This window comes from Python bivittatus, unplaced genomic scaffold (genome assembly GCF_059951505.1).
Source record: "Python bivittatus isolate LINGU-HERP-01145 unplaced genomic scaffold, Pbiv_v1 ctg000610_np1212, whole genome shotgun sequence".
NCBI lineage: Eukaryota > Metazoa > Chordata > Lepidosauria > Squamata > Pythonidae > Python > Python bivittatus.
In genome coordinates this window covers 14,369,345-14,386,496 of record NW_028277088.1, presented here as the reverse complement: position 1 = coordinate 14,386,496, position 17,152 = coordinate 14,369,345, and the positions used below count along the sequence as shown (strand labels likewise).

The window sequence follows — 17,152 nt, the reverse complement described above, 5'->3', positions numbered from 1 at the left end:
GTACGGGAGATGTCCTTGGCAAAAATATGCAAGATCTGTTACGTAAGAAAAAGGGCTGAGCCATTCTTTAAGTTCTGGGAAGCAAGATAGTATTTGGAAGCTCCTCAAGCAGACTCCTCCCTGACTCACTGGGACATAAGAGGGAGGGGAGGTAAAGCACAATCAGGCTTGCAAGTTTCTGTTATTACAGCCTATCTCAATAAAGGCTGGTTCTAGTATCTGAAGTTTCAAATTAATTAATTAGTGGTCTGCTAATTAACCAAACTTGCAATTGCAAAAGGAAATGGACAGAATAATATTTTCATCTAATAGTCAGAAATGTGTTTTATTCAGTTGCATTATTTAAATTGTATATACAGAATACTTATGTTTGAATTTTAGGATTCAATTGCTGTTTGTGGAAAGGGATGCAGTCCTCAGAGAAAACTTGGAACCTCCGCAGCTATATGGCAAAAGCTAAGAAACAACTGATCTAATTTTAATCTTTTTTGGATTAATTCAGTATGCAGCTATCTTGTAATATTCAACTTTGCTGAATTGTGGTAAGGAAAAATTAAGACATGCTTGTATGAATCTGCTTTGAGACTTGTGAAAACTGTAATCTGCATTGGAATGACAGTTAAAATATATGAAAGCTGAATTACCAGAGCTCAAGTAAGAGTAATAACTTTTACTACATTTGATATAAGTACATTTGTGCTTCTCTGAAATTACTTTTTTTTTCTGGATGGTACTGTCTGGCATTCAGGTATTTAAAAAACAGATCTTTGGCCCTGGCCAATCAGATGTTTAAAATTCAAATGGAACCAGCTAACACAATTGAGTACATCTTCACGTTAAGCCGTAATATGATTCATTTCATTATAGAATTTCCATGCTCTCTTCATTTGCTCTGCATCATAATTAGCTAGCATAAGTAGCTAGCAAATGTCTTATAAGAAAAGTGAAGATCTTCCTTGTCTTGTTAGATACAGAGATCATAATAGCAAGTCCAGAAAAATTAGATGGACTTTTTTTTCCTATTATTTATACTAGGAAATCATGGTGATATGGATGAATATTGAGAACAACAGAAAACACACATTCATTGTAGTTCCTCTAACTACCGAATTTCGTAGTGGGAAATGGGAAATAACTGGATAAAAAATAAATACATGGACAGTTCTTTGGATCTAGGTACAGTCCTCATCCTCCCAAATACAAAATCTACTTATGATTCTAATGTAATGTAGATAGTTGAATGAAACAGAATACTAATTAGCATATTACATGCATTACGTTGGTCTATATATAAAACAAAGGAGCAGTAAAGTATGTACTTTCCTAGTTGTTCCTACAGAGAAAAACTTATTTGAATAGACTTCAGTGCTACAAGAAAAGGTGGTATTGTTGAAGGTATCTAGCAAAACCTTATTCTAAATACTAAGAGCAGACTATGTAAAACTTCTGATATTTAACCATTTAGTGCAAATGAAAACAAAGAAAATAAGATTTCCTGCTAAGCGCCAGGTAACACCAAAGTTAGAATCTATAATAGTTTCATAGGATGTATAGGGTGGAATGAAGGTAGGAAACACAAATTATAAATGCTGTGTTCCAGATATTTTTTCACAGTCCTACAAAAGCCAAAACATGTCTTACTAATCTTTAATTTCCAGATGTTCCAAATGTTCAGAAAAATTGAAATCTTTCCATGATTTGCTATTATATCTACTTCCAGGCTGCCAACATGAGGCTTCCAAACCTTTTTTCTTCCCTGGCACTAAATAGGTATTCATAAATCTGCCTGATGGGTGGAGCCTTTTCTAGAGCTGGGATTCTGAGCTTCCTTCAGAATTATTCTTTCACCCCAAGAAAACAGAAAGGAAATAGTTAAAATGCCACACTCTGGTGCCACTGCCCATCCAACTCAGTATATCCCTTGGAGATACTCCCAGCTCTCACCTGAAAGTATTCCCACACAAGGGGGAAAAAAAGGTGTGCAGACCCTCACAAAGGAGTGACACTGTTCGTATCCATCCTCCCTTCCTTCTCTCAAGCCCAGTCTGGCAGATGTCACTAGTCCTCACTCAGCCTGGTGGCCTTGACCTTTTCTGCTGGCTAGAAGGCCCACAGCAGCCTCCCCTAAATTCAGTTCTCCTGGGTAGATACCAAATTATTACCCAAGGAATAGCCTTGCTCTAATATGTTTTAAGAATGTTCAGCTTTACCAAAATGTACAACAGAGAAAGAAATACCAATATAATTTTTAAAAGATTTTTTTAATTTAATAAATAATTTCCATGGTAACATTGTAAAAAGTGAACATTTGTTAAAATAAAAGGCACTTAAAGTATGAATGTGGCTAGTACTGAACAGGTAACAAAATGGCCAGCAGCAAATATACATGCCATAGTATGTCCTGACCCAGTGTCATGCAAAGTTAGCTATAAGATAAAGATAAATTACAACCAAGATTGCAAAAATAAGCTGGTTTGACAATTATCTTACACAAAATGAAACCAAATACATTAAAGATAAAGTTGCTAAAGCACCAGGCTTTAAACCAAGCAAGACGTTTAAAAAGAAACCTAAGGAATTAAGGCGCTAAGACGAGCTTTCTCCAACTCAGTGCCCTGTAAGTGCTGGACTTTCAACTTCAAGTATGACCAATTTTTTTAAAGTCCAGCACCTCTGGCTGGCACCAGATTAGGGCAGCTGATTTAAAAGGGGGTCTTGGCAGTGTACTTGCCAGTACTAAAACCAGAACTTGAATTTACAAAAGGGAATTCTTAATATTATTATCATTTCTGTTTTAAGAATATTAAAGCTCTTATTTTGGATCTATTGTTTCTTTTTATTCGTATACAGACCTTGTGACAATTTAACATGTATATGCACATATGAAATTTGTAATTAAAATTACATCATGATTTCTACATTACTGAATACAGAAAGTTGAAAATTAAGTCTCATATTATTCACAAGCTAAAGTAAATTTTGTATAGTTTATTAGTAAGCATTTGGCTTGCACTATTTGTGCAAGACAAACCTTGATACACTTATAAAGCTAAAAACTGTTCTAATTTTAATACTTAATGTATAGGCAAATTGTTTGCTTATTAAGTGTTTCATTCCATACAAAAGACAGGGAAGATAAAAAAAAGCACCTTAACTGAGTAAGCTATGATCTTAATTGAGTAGGAAATGCAGTCTCAAGTTTTCTGTCAGTCCTCTGGCACTGTTTATTTGCAAAAACAAAGAAAAAATGTTCAAAAATAAAAATACTGTACATTTAAAAAAAATTGCATAGGAAACAACTGTGTAAGTAAGGAACTAGTAAATCCATTGCAGTATTGCCAAAAGCTAGTTTATTATGAGTACAAAACTGCTACATTACACACACTGCTGTGAAGTTGTAAAGCAGTTTTCATTTCCCCTCATACTTAGGATTCACTACAGTCGTCACTGCACTCTTGTATATAGGATTTTCACCCTAGAAGAAAGAAAAACATGATTATAGAATGAAAATTTTCACAAGTTACTGAAAAAGTATTTTCACATACTGCCAAGCCAATCTAGAGATCCATGTGCACATAGGGCCCCACATATGGCTCCTGCAAAGGACCACAGAATTGAAACAAGCAATTAGACCTTTGGGGGGAGAATACTACAGATTATCTATCTAGCATTTTTAATATTTACTAAGCATCATGCCTATCACAAATTATTCTTTAGAATATGCAAGGGGGCTAAAGGAAAGGGAGTGAAATTATTCTATTGATGGGACTTTCACTATCAATACTTTAATTCCTGATGATAAGGTGGGTGGCAATATAAATTGAAAAAAAAATTAAAACAATTTTAGGAATGAATATTTTAAGCATTTACATGCCTCTATTGATTCCATATTCCCTCCAGTGTATACATAATTAAATCAGAAACTTTAGATGCATTTTTGACAGTGCAAAACTAACACTGACATTACTGTATCAGGAAAACTCACAGACGGATTGCTCCTTATGACTCACAAGTCTTTAATGATCTAAGTAAGATCAGCCACAAAATTAGTCTCAATGTGAACACAGCAAATCCATCCTTCAATATCAAGGAAGAAAGCTCACAAACAGCAAACAGAAGAGAGGACTTGCGACTCACACACAAAACCTGTATAATCAAGTTGTTTAAGTGTGGGTGATGTGATGGAATGGAATTATGAAGGCCAGGCTCAGGGAGAAAAACATTTTCTTTCATCTCCTCAGGAGCGTGGGAAATATAAGAGGATGAGACTGGCACCTCCCTGAGGAATTCACACTGTTGTGGCTGGCTGACTTAGGAGATGGGGTTTCAGTCTGGGAAGATTCTTGCTAGAGGTTGTAGCTAATAGAGGTTGTCAGGCCTAGCCCAAGGAACTCCAAGAGACAATGCAAAATCAGTTCAGCTATGTTTATTAGCTACAACCTCTAGCAAGAATCTTCCCAGACTGAAACCCCATCTCCTAAGTCAGCCAGCCACAACAGTGTGAATTCCTCAGGGAGGTGCCAGTCTCATCCTCTTGTAGTTCCCATGCTCTTGCGGCAAGCTAAGAAAATGCTTATCTCCCTGAGCCTGGCCTTCATAATTCCATTCCATCACAGGTGAATATGTTCCAAATTACATAAATGTTGACATGGCAAATTGATTTGCAGCTAATAAATTCCCTATCCTGAAACGCATGATGTACATGAGGGTTACCAGACTTCAAAAGTGGCATTTGGATTGCACCACAGAATTATGGACTGCTATTATGGACTGCAGTCCAAGATACTGTTTTGGAACATTAGGTAAGCATTCTGTTTTTCAGGGCTGTCACTGACAATCATATAACCAGATTCCTGTAGCATCAGATTGTTCAGTTGTGAAGTAAAAAAGAACTGAATGTCAAATAACAAGAGATCGAATGGCAATATTCTAAAAGAAACAAGGAGAAAAAGGAAGAAAAGGAGAAAACGTCAAGAATGCAGCATGTTTACCTACACTACCAATATTCTGGTTGTTTAAAAGCGCATCATTGATGCAAAGCCTCAATGCAAAGGCTTTATGCCCTACATCCTGGTATAACTGAGAAGGAGAGGGTAATAAAACAAGCCACGTATCCCAGCACTGGGGGGGGGGCAGAGAAAGCAGCGAGGGCAGGGCAAACATGCAACAATTTAAGGATGCATGTTTTACATACATTATCATTGAAGTTCAACTTAACTTTTTTCTACCTCATCACGCTGCTTTTGTGTTCATCTGGAACTGAAAGCAGAGTTCAAAAGGAATTACTTTGTATGTTGGGGCTAAGGCTGATATCTGCCTTGTACTCCATTTCCTGGCAATGATGCTTTTATTCTGTAAAACATAGGTTTAGTTAGTGGCCATTGTCACAATAGCCATCTGGGGATAGTGCTTAAAAACACTATCAGTATTCGCAAGTAAACTAACTAGCCAGCTAAAAGATGCAATTTCAGTGACAATGCATTAAGTTAGTTATTTCTTCCGTTAACAATTTAAACTATTTTAAATGTAGCTACATCATGCCCAGTTTATTTTACCAAATTCAAAGAGCATCAAATTGCAACATTTGCCAAGCCCTAAGACTGGAAAAGGGCTACAGCCCAGAAGTGTAACTACCATAATTTTGCATGGAAACCCTTTGGAAGAAGAGGGAGTGCTCTGGCTTGCACCTCCCACTTTTTGGGTGTTGCTCCTTGTTTTACTCACTAGTGCTTCAGATCTTACCAAAGGAGGCAAAAGGGGTTCTTAAATGCTTGTTCTTTTCCTATTTATTTTTTTATTATTTATCTATCTATCTATCTGCTGCCTTCAAATCAGTCCCTGTAGTTTTCTTGCCAACATTCTTCAGAAGTGGTTTGCCAACCTTCTTCCTAGGGCTGAGAGAGAGAGTAGCGTGCCCAAAGTCCAAAGGCTGTGTGCCTAAGGGAGGACTAGAATTCAGTCTCCCGGTTCATAGCCCAGTGCTTTTAACCACTACATTAAACTGGCTCTCTAAATTCTACTACTTAACATGACACAGCACTTATAAAAATTTGTTAGGGATCAAGCAATGGTTAGTTAAAGCTGCATTCAGCGAGCCTGAAGAAAAGCACATGCAGAGAGAAAGAAATAGAAAAGAAAATACGAACGGAAACTTAGAGACCAGCTTTACGTCCATAGTTTGGATTCTTGAAATTATTAATAGGACTCTTGTATATTGGATTTTCTTGCTGAAGGTAGAAAAATCATCAATGTGGAATGCAAGAGAGACAATGTTCTAAAGAAAAAAGGCCATGCTGTACTGACATAAAACTGTTAGTTCCTTTAAGATTCATAGTGGTATTCAATGACATTCAAATGAATAGAATCCTACTAATAAAGAGAACAAAATATTGTGGCCTACAACTAGAAAATCTAGGTGTTAATATTTAAAAGAATTAACACTTTTAAGAGAATTAAAGAACTATCCATGAGATAATACTTCAACTTGGAGTGATCTGGAGATATACAGAAAGCAAGTCCGGCTAACATATAAATTTTTATAAATTGATGCCTGAAATCTCTGAAGCATGCAAATTATCTCCAAATATATATATGCCCGATTAAGATGATTAATATAATGATTCACCGTATCCCATTTTGCATTCATCTTTTCTTTCTCAAATTTTGCAAATTCTCTTCTATCGTGAATGATCATAAGTAACTTCCAAATCAGCAATAAAGCTAGACCAATAAGAACAATTCCAGCGACCACACCAGCAACGATGGGGATGATGTCAGGACCAGTTGGGCATTCTAGCAAACAAAATAAATGAAGCATAATATTAACACAGTGGGAACATAAAATAGCCACTCAAATATTTGAATAATTTCTGCTGTTCTTAAGATATTATTAGGGTTGGTCCCATAGGCAGCCAGATGTTCAGATTGGATTTGGCATTTTTATCCACCTATCGAGTCCTTCCCAAGGACCTGGGATGGGCAGATGTTGTTTGATGGTGTTTAAGGTATCATCGCAGGATATAAGCTGTTCCAAGTAAAACTAACTTTTGCAATTGACTGATGGTCTTCAAGTGGTGCTCCAGATGTTTTGGGATTGCACCTAAAGCGCTGCTGCTGCTGCTGCTGCTGCTGCTGCTATTATTATTATTATTATTATTATTATTATTATTATTGTACGCTGCCCAACTCTCAGCAGCTTTGGGCGGTTTACAATTGTTAAAACTTTTGAAACCAAGAACAATAGAAAAAAACAAAAACAGTACAAGACAAAGGAACAACAATGGCAAAGCTTCTTAAGTAATCTCTGTTCCACAACAATCGATAACAATACCACCTGACAGAATGAAATCTGATCTGAGGAATGTGCAAAGAACAAGGTGGGATTTTGACCATCTGATCATGTTCACCAATACTCTGGGCTGTTTCCAATTTAAAGGTACTGGCACGGATTAACTGTTGAGTGAGAGGCATAAAAACTTTATACATAAAGTATAATCAATGGAGGTTGGTTCAAGGAAAGAAAGAAGTGGCCTGTCCTTCATCTTGCAGCCACAATAGCCACAAATAAGCCACTGTCACTAATACTTCCAAAAGTCCTTTGGTTGAATGCAATTTTTATGCATTTTGCGGGTGTTCAAAAGGCAAGAACTTCTATAAATAAGGAGCAAAAACATCTTGCTTTTTAATAAAGATTAATTGCTAAGAGTTTCATTTTAAATGTGTCATTTTTAGGGAGGAAGGTAACAATACAGATATGTGAAATTCTGTATATTATGAAGCACAGGAAGTTAAATTAAGAATGGGGATAGATACAGTGGGGCAAAAAGGTATTTAGTCAGCCACCAATTGTGCAAGTTCTCCCACTTAAAAAGATGAGAGAGGCCTGTAATTTTCATCATAGGTATACCTCAACTATGAGAGACAAAATGGGGGAAAAAAATCCAGAAAATCACATTGTCTGATTTTTAAAGAATTTATTTGCAAATCATGGTGGAAAATAAGTATTTGGTCAATATCAAAAGTTCATCTCAATACTTTGTTATATATCCTTTGTTGGCAATGACAGAGATCATACATTTTCTGTAAGTCTTCACAAGGTTTTTACACACTGTTGCTGGTATTTTGGCCCATTCCTCCATGCAGATCTCCTCTAGAGCAGTGATGTTTTGGGGCTGTCGCTGGGCAACACGGACTTTCAACTCCCTCCAAAGGTTTTCCAGCATTCTCTCTCCTCCAAACACGAGTTGAGTTTAGACCAAAACGTTCTACTTTGGTTTCATCTGACCATATGACATTCTCCCAATCCTCTTCTGGTTCATCCAAATGCTCTCTAGCAAACTTCATACAGGCCCGGACATGTACTGGCTTAAGCAGGGGGACATGTCTGGCACTGCAGGATTTGAGTCCCTGGCGGTGTAGTGTGTTACTGATGGTAGCCTTTGTTACTTTGGTCCCAGCTCTCTGCAGGTCATTCACTAGGTCCCCCCGTGTGCTTCTGGGATTTTTGCTCACCATTCTTGTGATCATTTTGACCCCACGGGGTGAGATCTTGCATGGAGCCCCAGATCGAGGGAGATTATCAGTGGTCTTGTATGTCTTCCATTTTCTAATTATTGCTCCCACATTGATTTCTTCACACCAAGCTGCTTGTGTATTGCACATGCAGTCTTCCCAGCCTGATGCAGGTCTACAATTTTGTTTCTGGTGTCCTTCGACAGCTCTTTGGTCTTGGCCATAGTGGAGTTTGGAGTGTGACTGTTTGAGGTTGTGGACAGGTGTCTTTTATACTAACAAGGTCAAACAGGTGCCATTACTACAGGTAATGAGTGGAGGTCAGAGGAGCCTCTTAAAGAAGTAGTTACAGGTCTGTGAGAGCCAGACATCTTGCTTGTTTGTAGGTGACCAAATACTTATTTTCCACCATGATTTGCAAATAAATTCTTTAAAAATCAGACAATGTGATTTTCTGGATTTTTTTTCTCATTTTGTCTCTCATAGTTGAGGTATACCTATAATGAAAATTACAGGCCTCTCTCATCTTTTTAAGTGGGAGAACTTGCACAATTGGTGGGTGACTAAATACTTTTTTGCCCCACTGTAAATGGAATTGTGTTCAAGAAATCCCTGGAAAAACCTAAGTCAAAACTGTCTTTCTGAAGAGCAAAACATACCTGGTGTCTTCACCACATGGACAATGGCCTTGTTGTTTGAAACAACAGAGTATGTGAAATAAAACCAACAGTCATCAATATCCTTCTCCTTGCAGTGAGTCAGTGCATCATATTGTCCAGGCTGCGGCAACTTTTCTCTACGGTCTACCAACTCCAAAGTAAAGTGAGAGCATTCCTTTTCACACCGTTCTTTCTTTTCTCCTTTGTTAAAGGCTTTGCACTGCACACAATCTCTATTTGCAAAGCAGATGAACCACAAATTAGTATAACACTACTAGAATACCACCCATTTTATTAGGAAGGTGTGACAAAAAGGGTAACCGTAAAGTTAAATAAAAGCTTAAATGTCAGGTTATTTAAACATTATGGATTTTTCCTTTTGTCCTTGACCACATAATCTCTTAAAGAAGATTCTGAAACACACTGGTGTCAATCTTACCATATAATCTTGCACTCCATAGCCATTACCCTAACTACATTTTTAACCGGTAGGACTACTAATTAAAGCAACATTTGAAAGGAAAGGTGGGGGGAGGAGGAGGAAAGAGATGTATAGGGAATGATCTCCTCCAAATCTAGCAGCTTATGCTGCTCACGATTTGGAGGGGGGGGGGGCACAGATTTGTTTGTCACTGTTCCCAAGGATTGTATTTAGGATTTTTTCCTTTCACTGAGGGAAAATGTCTGTTACAGAACCAGGCCCCAATTCCCTTTGCAGAAAACAAACGGGCTTTGGATCTAAGACATTCATATAGTGTCCCAGCAATACTTTCATTCCTACTCCAGCAAATTTTCTTTCCACTGAGATGGCAATCTAATGCTATTTTAACACAAAAATGCTCAACCCTCCCCTGACCATAACCAGGAGGCTGGTTAGCTTCTGCATGGAAGTGCCTCTAGTAGAACCTGTGAGGTTCTAGCATCCACTAACAGGAGGCGTTTTTTTCTCACAGATTTAGTTTCTGGATAAGAATGAATTCTAGAATGGCACTGAAGAAAGGCCTCCTGCAAGGTCTTTTTGCAATCTTGTAGGAAGCAATTATTTTTGCAATCTTGTAGGAAGCAGTTATTTTTATTATAAAATCAAGAACCGTACTTGTGCTCTGCACAGACGCCAAGACAAGTCTGACATAGCTCACACGTTGGGCCCTGAAATTTGGAATCGGTACAGTTGCATACTCCACAATCACATATTCCTCTACCATTGCAGATTTGCCCATTTGCAGCTTCACATGGAGTTGTATCTAGGGGGCACTCACAAGCAGAGCCACTGTAATTTGCCCAGCATTCACATTCACGACATTTACATTCACCGTGTCCTACATTTAAAACCAGAAAAGAAAATTATCCTAGTTTCAACATAAAAAATACACATATTACAACCGTCACACTTTCTTTTCAATTTCTATCCACTGGGGTAGATTTGAAGATACTTTTATAATCAAAGCTGCCCTCAGGAGCTGCTACTTGAATCCACAAAGTGGAGACAGCTGGAAGACTTCACATGGCTATTTTGAGGCCCTCCTGAAATTATCTCGGTTGTGTCTGCAGATGGCAGAAGATCAGAAGTCCTTGGGTGGGCTTAAGGCCACTGTATTGAGCCTTTATGTGGCAGCGCTACTTTTGAGGGTGGATTCAGAAGGGTATTTCTCTTGTGAATGAAGTGCCTCTTTGCACTTGCACAGAACTAAACCCAGTTCTGACATCTCATGAAAGCATGCAGGAAGATCACTACTATGCCTCTTTATTTTTAAAGAAGTAGTTCTCCTTTTTACTAATTAAAGAGATTCCAAAGGAAGAAACATGGATGATAAAAGGTCTTTGATAAACAAACCGTGCAACATCTACTTTGACATTATTTGAAATTTGCGTGTTAATGGCACTCAGGTTTCTCTGCCAAATTAGATCACTTTATACTGTACTGTATAACAAAATATAACAACATAGATGCATACTGTACTGCATAAGAAGTTATCATCAACAAGGTGTATATAGCACAGCTTGCAAAGGTTTTCTTTAAGAGACCCTTTTATTTCTGGGCTTATTATAAAGGATAACATTATCTATCCCTAAATCATCTTCCATGTATCACAGTTAGATACAAGAGCTTTATTCTGAAACCATCTTCTGAACATCAATTAAAGAAATGGAATTGTGTCAGAGAAGTTATTCCTAATCCGATCCCCGCTTCTCTCATTTACTAAATTCTACTTTATCATAGTAGTTTCAAGCTCTTTTCCTACTTCTAAAGCTCCCTTGATAGAAAAGGAATTCATTACCTCCGCAAATTAAACCATCGGATCGATCACAATTGAAGTTATCACACTGGCAATATGGGCCAGAATAGATTTCATTTGGATTCTCTCGCTTTCTGCACACACACTGTCCGCAAATACATTCACCATTGTTGCTACATATTTCAGAACTGTTAGCCTGCCTACAGGTGCCTGACATGTCTTCACTATTTACTTCTTCCATGCTGCATTCACAATGCTTTCCAATACGCCCAGGTTTGCACCTAAAAAGGAAAATGGACCACCATTAGGAATAGAAATCAAACAGCTGGAAAAAGGAAGAAAAGGAAGACAACAGACTGGCTGGATCTGGCTAAAAATGCATTTAGCCCAGCATTATGCACCTTATCATGGCCAACAAGTGGCACCGGGAAGCTCACAAGGCTGGACAGGAGGACGACAGCCCTCTTCCACTGTGGTTCCCCAGCAGCTGCCTAGAATTCAAGATGTATCATGCTGCCATCAAGACCAGTGCCAACAAATTGGTGGCAACCACAAATATATACTGATTCCATAGATTAACTATGTGTTGTCTAAAAAACCTGTTCATTTTTAATTAGTCTTGAATCTCATGTTTACTTTCAAAAAATGACCCAAGGTGAGACGAGATGAGAAAAATTATCTCTGCCAACATTTTCTATGTATCTATCAAGGCCTGCCTTCCTCTCCTTCATTCTAGGCCTAAAGGAACACAATTGTTCTTTTAACCCATAAGGGAACTCTTCTAGCCTCCTAATCATCTCAGCTGCCCCTTTCTGAACTTGAGGATATACATCTACGTAACAGACTAAAGTTACAGATTTCTTCCATACCTGCAAGCACCACACTCAAATGTTCCATTTCCAAAATGGCACAAAGGGCTGTCTTCAATTCCTTCATTATGGCAATCACATTCACAAATGAACTCCAGATTAATTTCTACTTCTTCAGTGAAACCAAGTGGCTTGATTTTAATTGTTTCATTTTGCCCTTTTTCTGGACACTGGTTAGCTGTTATTTTAATCTCAAACCTAACCTGTCAATGGACATTGTAAACATAAACAGGCAATTTGTTCAAACCAATTAAAAGAAACAAGTACTAAGCTTATGCAGGACAATGCTATAATGTAACAATGGGCACATAAGAAGTCCCTCATGACTCCCGCACACCAAAGCTTACCTCATCTCCAATTGAAATGTTGGAGCATTTTCTTCCTTCATCTCCTGTTCCATTCACTCCATTTTTACAGAAAGATTTATATTCTATTGCTATCTCCTTAGGTAGTTTATTGTTTTCCAAAATAACTTCTGAAGATAATGACTAAAATAGAAGTTGAACATTTAGTTATATGAACAGAATCTAAAAGAATGTGCAACTCCTGCAAAAAGACATATTAACAAAGCTCTTTCAAGGAAACTATTCTGTGTATGTGCGTGTGTGCCTTCAAGTCAGTGTTGACTCCTGGCAACTGCCTTTTCTTGGCAAGATTTTCAAAAGTGGTTTGTCCTTGCCTTCATCTTCCTCCGGCCGAGAGAGAATGACTGGCCCAAAGTCATCCAGCTGCCTTTGTGCCTAAGATGGGACTAGAACCCATGCCTCTTTAAAGCATATGTTTTTACAATGTCCTATGCTTACTAAGTTTTGGAAGAAAGTAGCGAACTATATAAATATGATTGTGGGACAAAAGCTAAAATTTTCAGAGGATAATATTCTTTTCAACTATATACCTAGTACATGGAATTTGACATTTGGGCAACGTAAATGGATTCTCCTTGCCCTTACTATGGCCAAAAGACTGATATTGCAGCATTGGAAAGATGAATGTATGGCCTCATTTATTCAATGGATTGAAGACCTGATTGCACTTGCCACTTATAAGCAGATTGTCTATAGATGTAGACTTTGTACAGACAAGTATAATGAAATATGGGACTCATTTATACAAAATACAGTAGGTTAAAAAAAAACACGATAGTCATATAAATCTATTACAAATATATATACGTACTTGAATAATATTTGCATTAGTTAAGCATATATAGAATTGTAATTGTTCACTGTTATAATGACATATTAACACTTTTTTTTGTTTTTGTTATATTTCACTTTTTTGTTAAAGCACTTTTTAATGTTTTTTCCTCTTTTTGTAATTAAAAATTTAAAATAAATAAATAAATAAATAAATAAATTAAATTAAATTAAAAAAAAAAGATGGGATAGAACTCACAGTCTCCCAGTTTCTAGTTTGGTGTCTTAACCGCTACACCAAACTGGCTTCTCTCAAGGGAACTACTACCTATAAATCTTGGCTTCTATAAAGTAATCTTTTAACTAATACTACAGTACAGTCATACAGTCTATGTTTTAGAAACTCAAAAATTGAATCAGAGATGGCTCGCTTATTACTTCTGCTAAGTCTTCATGGCTCTTTCTTCTCTCCAGAAACACACATACATATATACCTAAAATGTGTATCAACTTCCTTTATATAAAATAAAATAAAATTTAAATAAAATAAAATAAAACTTTTTTGGGATGAGGAGAAAACAAGCTTCATTTTCTTTTATTCTTAAATAGTCTCCTGCAGAGCAAAGTAAAGGCTATGATCTCAACTTCTTAAGTCCTATGAGGAATGGTTAAGGGAACCAGGCATGTTTATAAAGAAAAGAGAGAACTAAAAGAAATGTATTTCTGTATATTAAAAGACAAATGAAAGCAGTTGTGACAGTCATTTACAAATACCTAAAAGGCTGTCACATGCACGAGGGGCAAATCTTGTTCTCTGTTAAAAGTCAGAGACGTCAAGGGTCAGTGGGCTGAAATTAAAAGAAAGGAAATTCTGGCTGAATGGCAGGACAATATGAGCTGTTAAACAGTGGAACAATCTGCCTAAAATGAGTGGACTCCTGCCTGGACTTTTCAGAGACTGACTGCTGAGGAGAGTTTAGAGCAGTGTTCCTCAACCTTGACAACTTTAAGATGTGCTCACTTCAACTCCCAGAATTCCCCAGCCAGCCATGGATAGAAATACCACTAAAGTGAAGGCAATGTTTGTTGAGCACTAGAAGATTCAACAGCATACAAATCACACAGACAGACAGAACATATTTTCTAGAAATATGTACATTCAATTTAAAATGACTGGCTGTGTAATAAAATAACTCTGTTCTCTGTTCCAATTTATTATAATCATGGGATTCAGCAGCAACTTAGTGTTAAATAGAGCACTTTGTCTTCAAACTGGAAGCCAAAAATAGATATAGATTTAATATAGCTCTGTTGTACCTGATGGCAATTCTGAAATCAGTGGCAATGAAAATGCAGGTTTAATCTTCATTAGAAAAATCCTACTGAATTAAAATAAGAATTATTCATTTAGGTGCACTTACATTATACGCATCAATAATCAGCTGAATCACATTACTGGAGTTTGAAGAGAGCATTCCCACTGCAGACTTAGGAATCAAATTCTTCAATTCCTTTAGATACAAGGAATGAAAATATATTAATTACCACACTTGTTATCATTTTAACCAACATACACATGTACTGGATGCTAGGGATATCACCATTTACTGGTCTCCCTACTATGTGATGAAGTTTTCCAAATACTCTTTCCTGTCTTCTATTTCCTCCATTATCATGTGCAGCCACATTTCTAATAATCAGCATTCCTCTACCTAAGTCTGTGCCTCAGTCTCCCTCCCTCTTCCAATGTCTTGAAGTCTTGCTATCAACGTATCTTACTCTTACTACAACGTATCACATGACTTTTTGCAAAGACACTTTCCCTACCCTTGCAAAGTGCAGCTGATCCTTGCCTAATAGTCCCTCACACAAGTGATGTAAACCATTGTCTAAGAATCCAAATCTTTCTTGATATGATCATCTTAATCAGTTGTGACTTTCAGGATACTTCATTTCCTTCTCATCCTTCCATCCACATGGAGTGCAACAGCCTGCATTCAGCCATGTCTTCCTGCTGGCTGTTTGAATATCCATATAGAAATGCTTTGTGCTAGTGCTGCTGATAAGGAGAAGCTCGGAGTAAAGCATAGTTTTGTTTCTCACAGGAAACGCTCTCATCGGAAAGAGGAGAATGGCAGATGCTTGGCATTAGAAATAGGATTCTTAAATTACTAGAGGAACTCTGGGAAGATCAGGAAAGATTTCTAACACATCCTGAGAATGCGCCCCCCCCCCAAAAGATCCTATCATAGGAAAGATGGATGTAAACACAAGCTTGTCCACAAGCTCCTTCACCTCCCTACCTAGGGCTTTATACTACCTAGGGCTTTATATTAGGCATTAAATAGGGATCTAAGAGTTTCTTTAAGCTATAGAAATGTATGTCATTTGATCATTACCTTGTATACTGGCTGAAATTCCTCTGTAACAGCAAATATTATCTGAATATTATTGTCACTTAGCTTCTGAACAAGATGAGCAATGGAGGGATAATCCTGAAGAATTAAGTTTAGGTTCATGAGACAATATATTGAATACATTTTGAGTATAACATACAATGCATTCTCTATATACAATATTATATGAAATAAATTTTTGATGCTTTTCCAACTGGATTTATCTACCAACTGTGATGAACAGTCAAATCTTCTCCAAAGTAAATTACTAACGCAGAATAACATTAATTCACCTCTTAATGTAAGCACAAATTCTCATGAATTCAGAGAAAAAATCCCATTACTATAAACCAAAGTAAAAAGAAGAGGAGGGGACATAATGCTGGTGACCATCATACTCCACTCATTTTTTTAATGCAGGGAGGAAACAATAGAAAAGAATATATGCAGCTCAGGTTGAACTGTGGAGTCCTAGGTGCTCTCTGAGCTTGGCTGTTTGCTTGCAAACATTTCATTACCCAACTAGGTAACATCATCAGTGTGAGTGAGTGTAGGGTTTGCTCCCTATTTATATACAGTAGCTTGCCTTGCCAGTTTTAGTGGGGGTGTGGTTTTCTCCTTGGTAGTTCCTTGATTAGGGTATTGTTTTCTGCTTGTTTGCCTGGTGTTAATCCCTGCTTATCTGGTGTTGGCTGCGGGAGAGGATGTGTTCTGTTTTTTTTGCTGTTTCCTTCTTAGCTTTTTTATTGTCTTTTTGAATGGTGTGTAAATATGGTTTATTTCTATGTATCTATTAATGGCTGATTTATCTGAATGCCAGGAATTCCCTAGTGCTTTTGGACTTAGTTTGGTCTAGGATGCTCAGTTTCCCAGTTGAAACTATGGTTGAGTCTTTCCATGTGTTGGGAGATTACGGTGTTTTCATCATGTTTTCTGACCGCTAGTAGGTGGTCATGGATGTGCTCCGCTAGTCTTCCGCCTGTCTATCCTACATAGTGGCTGTTACAGTCCTTAAATTGTAAGTTGTAGATGACTCCCGTTTTTTCTTCTTGGGCTACTGGGTCTTTTGGTTTACTTAAGATGTTTTGGAGGGCTTTAGTTGGTTTGTGTGCTACAGCAATGTTGTGTGGTTGTAATAGTCTGTTGATTATTTCTGAGATGTGTTTGATTTATGGTAGTGTTAACCTTTTCATAGTTTGTATTGGTTGTGCAGAAGTGGGTTGTGGGGTAATGAAACATCTGCAACAAACAACCAAGCTCAGAGAACACCAAGGACTCCACAGCAGGGAAGAAAGCTGAAAAACATTGTGAAGAAAATTTCTATGGGTTATTAAAAAAAAATTC

General features: G+C 37.4%; 2 protein-coding genes across 3 annotated transcripts in view; one reads left to right on the top strand and one right to left on the bottom strand.

Annotated features, from left to right (window-relative positions):
- The window catches only part of CCDC7 (coiled-coil domain containing 7), a 224,060-nt gene extending 221,639 nt beyond the window's left edge, over positions 1-2,421 (top strand). Inside the window, exon 72 of the mRNA XM_088150109.1 lies at positions 382-2,421. Coding sequence (XP_088006235.1) covers positions 382-471 — 90 coding nt within the window. The 3' untranslated portion in view covers positions 472-2,421. The remainder of the gene's footprint in view (positions 1-381) is intronic.
- ITGB1 (integrin subunit beta 1) overlaps positions 2,243-17,152 on the bottom strand; it is a 37,100-nt gene continuing 22,190 nt past the window's right edge. The window contains exons 8-17 of one of the 2 annotated variants that reach the window (XM_088150107.1): positions 15,812-15,907; positions 14,834-14,923; positions 12,624-12,764; positions 12,277-12,479; positions 11,450-11,688; positions 10,267-10,489; positions 9,171-9,403; positions 6,626-6,792; positions 6,147-6,227; positions 2,243-3,475 (exon numbers count right to left, since the gene is read on the bottom strand). In XM_088150107.1, coding sequence (XP_088006233.1) covers positions 6,153-6,227; positions 6,626-6,792; positions 9,171-9,403; positions 10,267-10,489; positions 11,450-11,688; positions 12,277-12,479; positions 12,624-12,764; positions 14,834-14,923; positions 15,812-15,907 — 1,467 coding nt within the window. In that variant the 3' untranslated portion in view covers positions 2,243-3,475; positions 6,147-6,152. The remainder of the gene's footprint in view (positions 3,476-6,146; positions 6,228-6,625; positions 6,793-9,170; positions 9,404-10,266; positions 10,490-11,449; positions 11,689-12,276; positions 12,480-12,623; positions 12,765-14,833; positions 14,924-15,811; positions 15,908-17,152) is intronic. The other variant, XM_088150108.1, reaches the window with a different exon arrangement.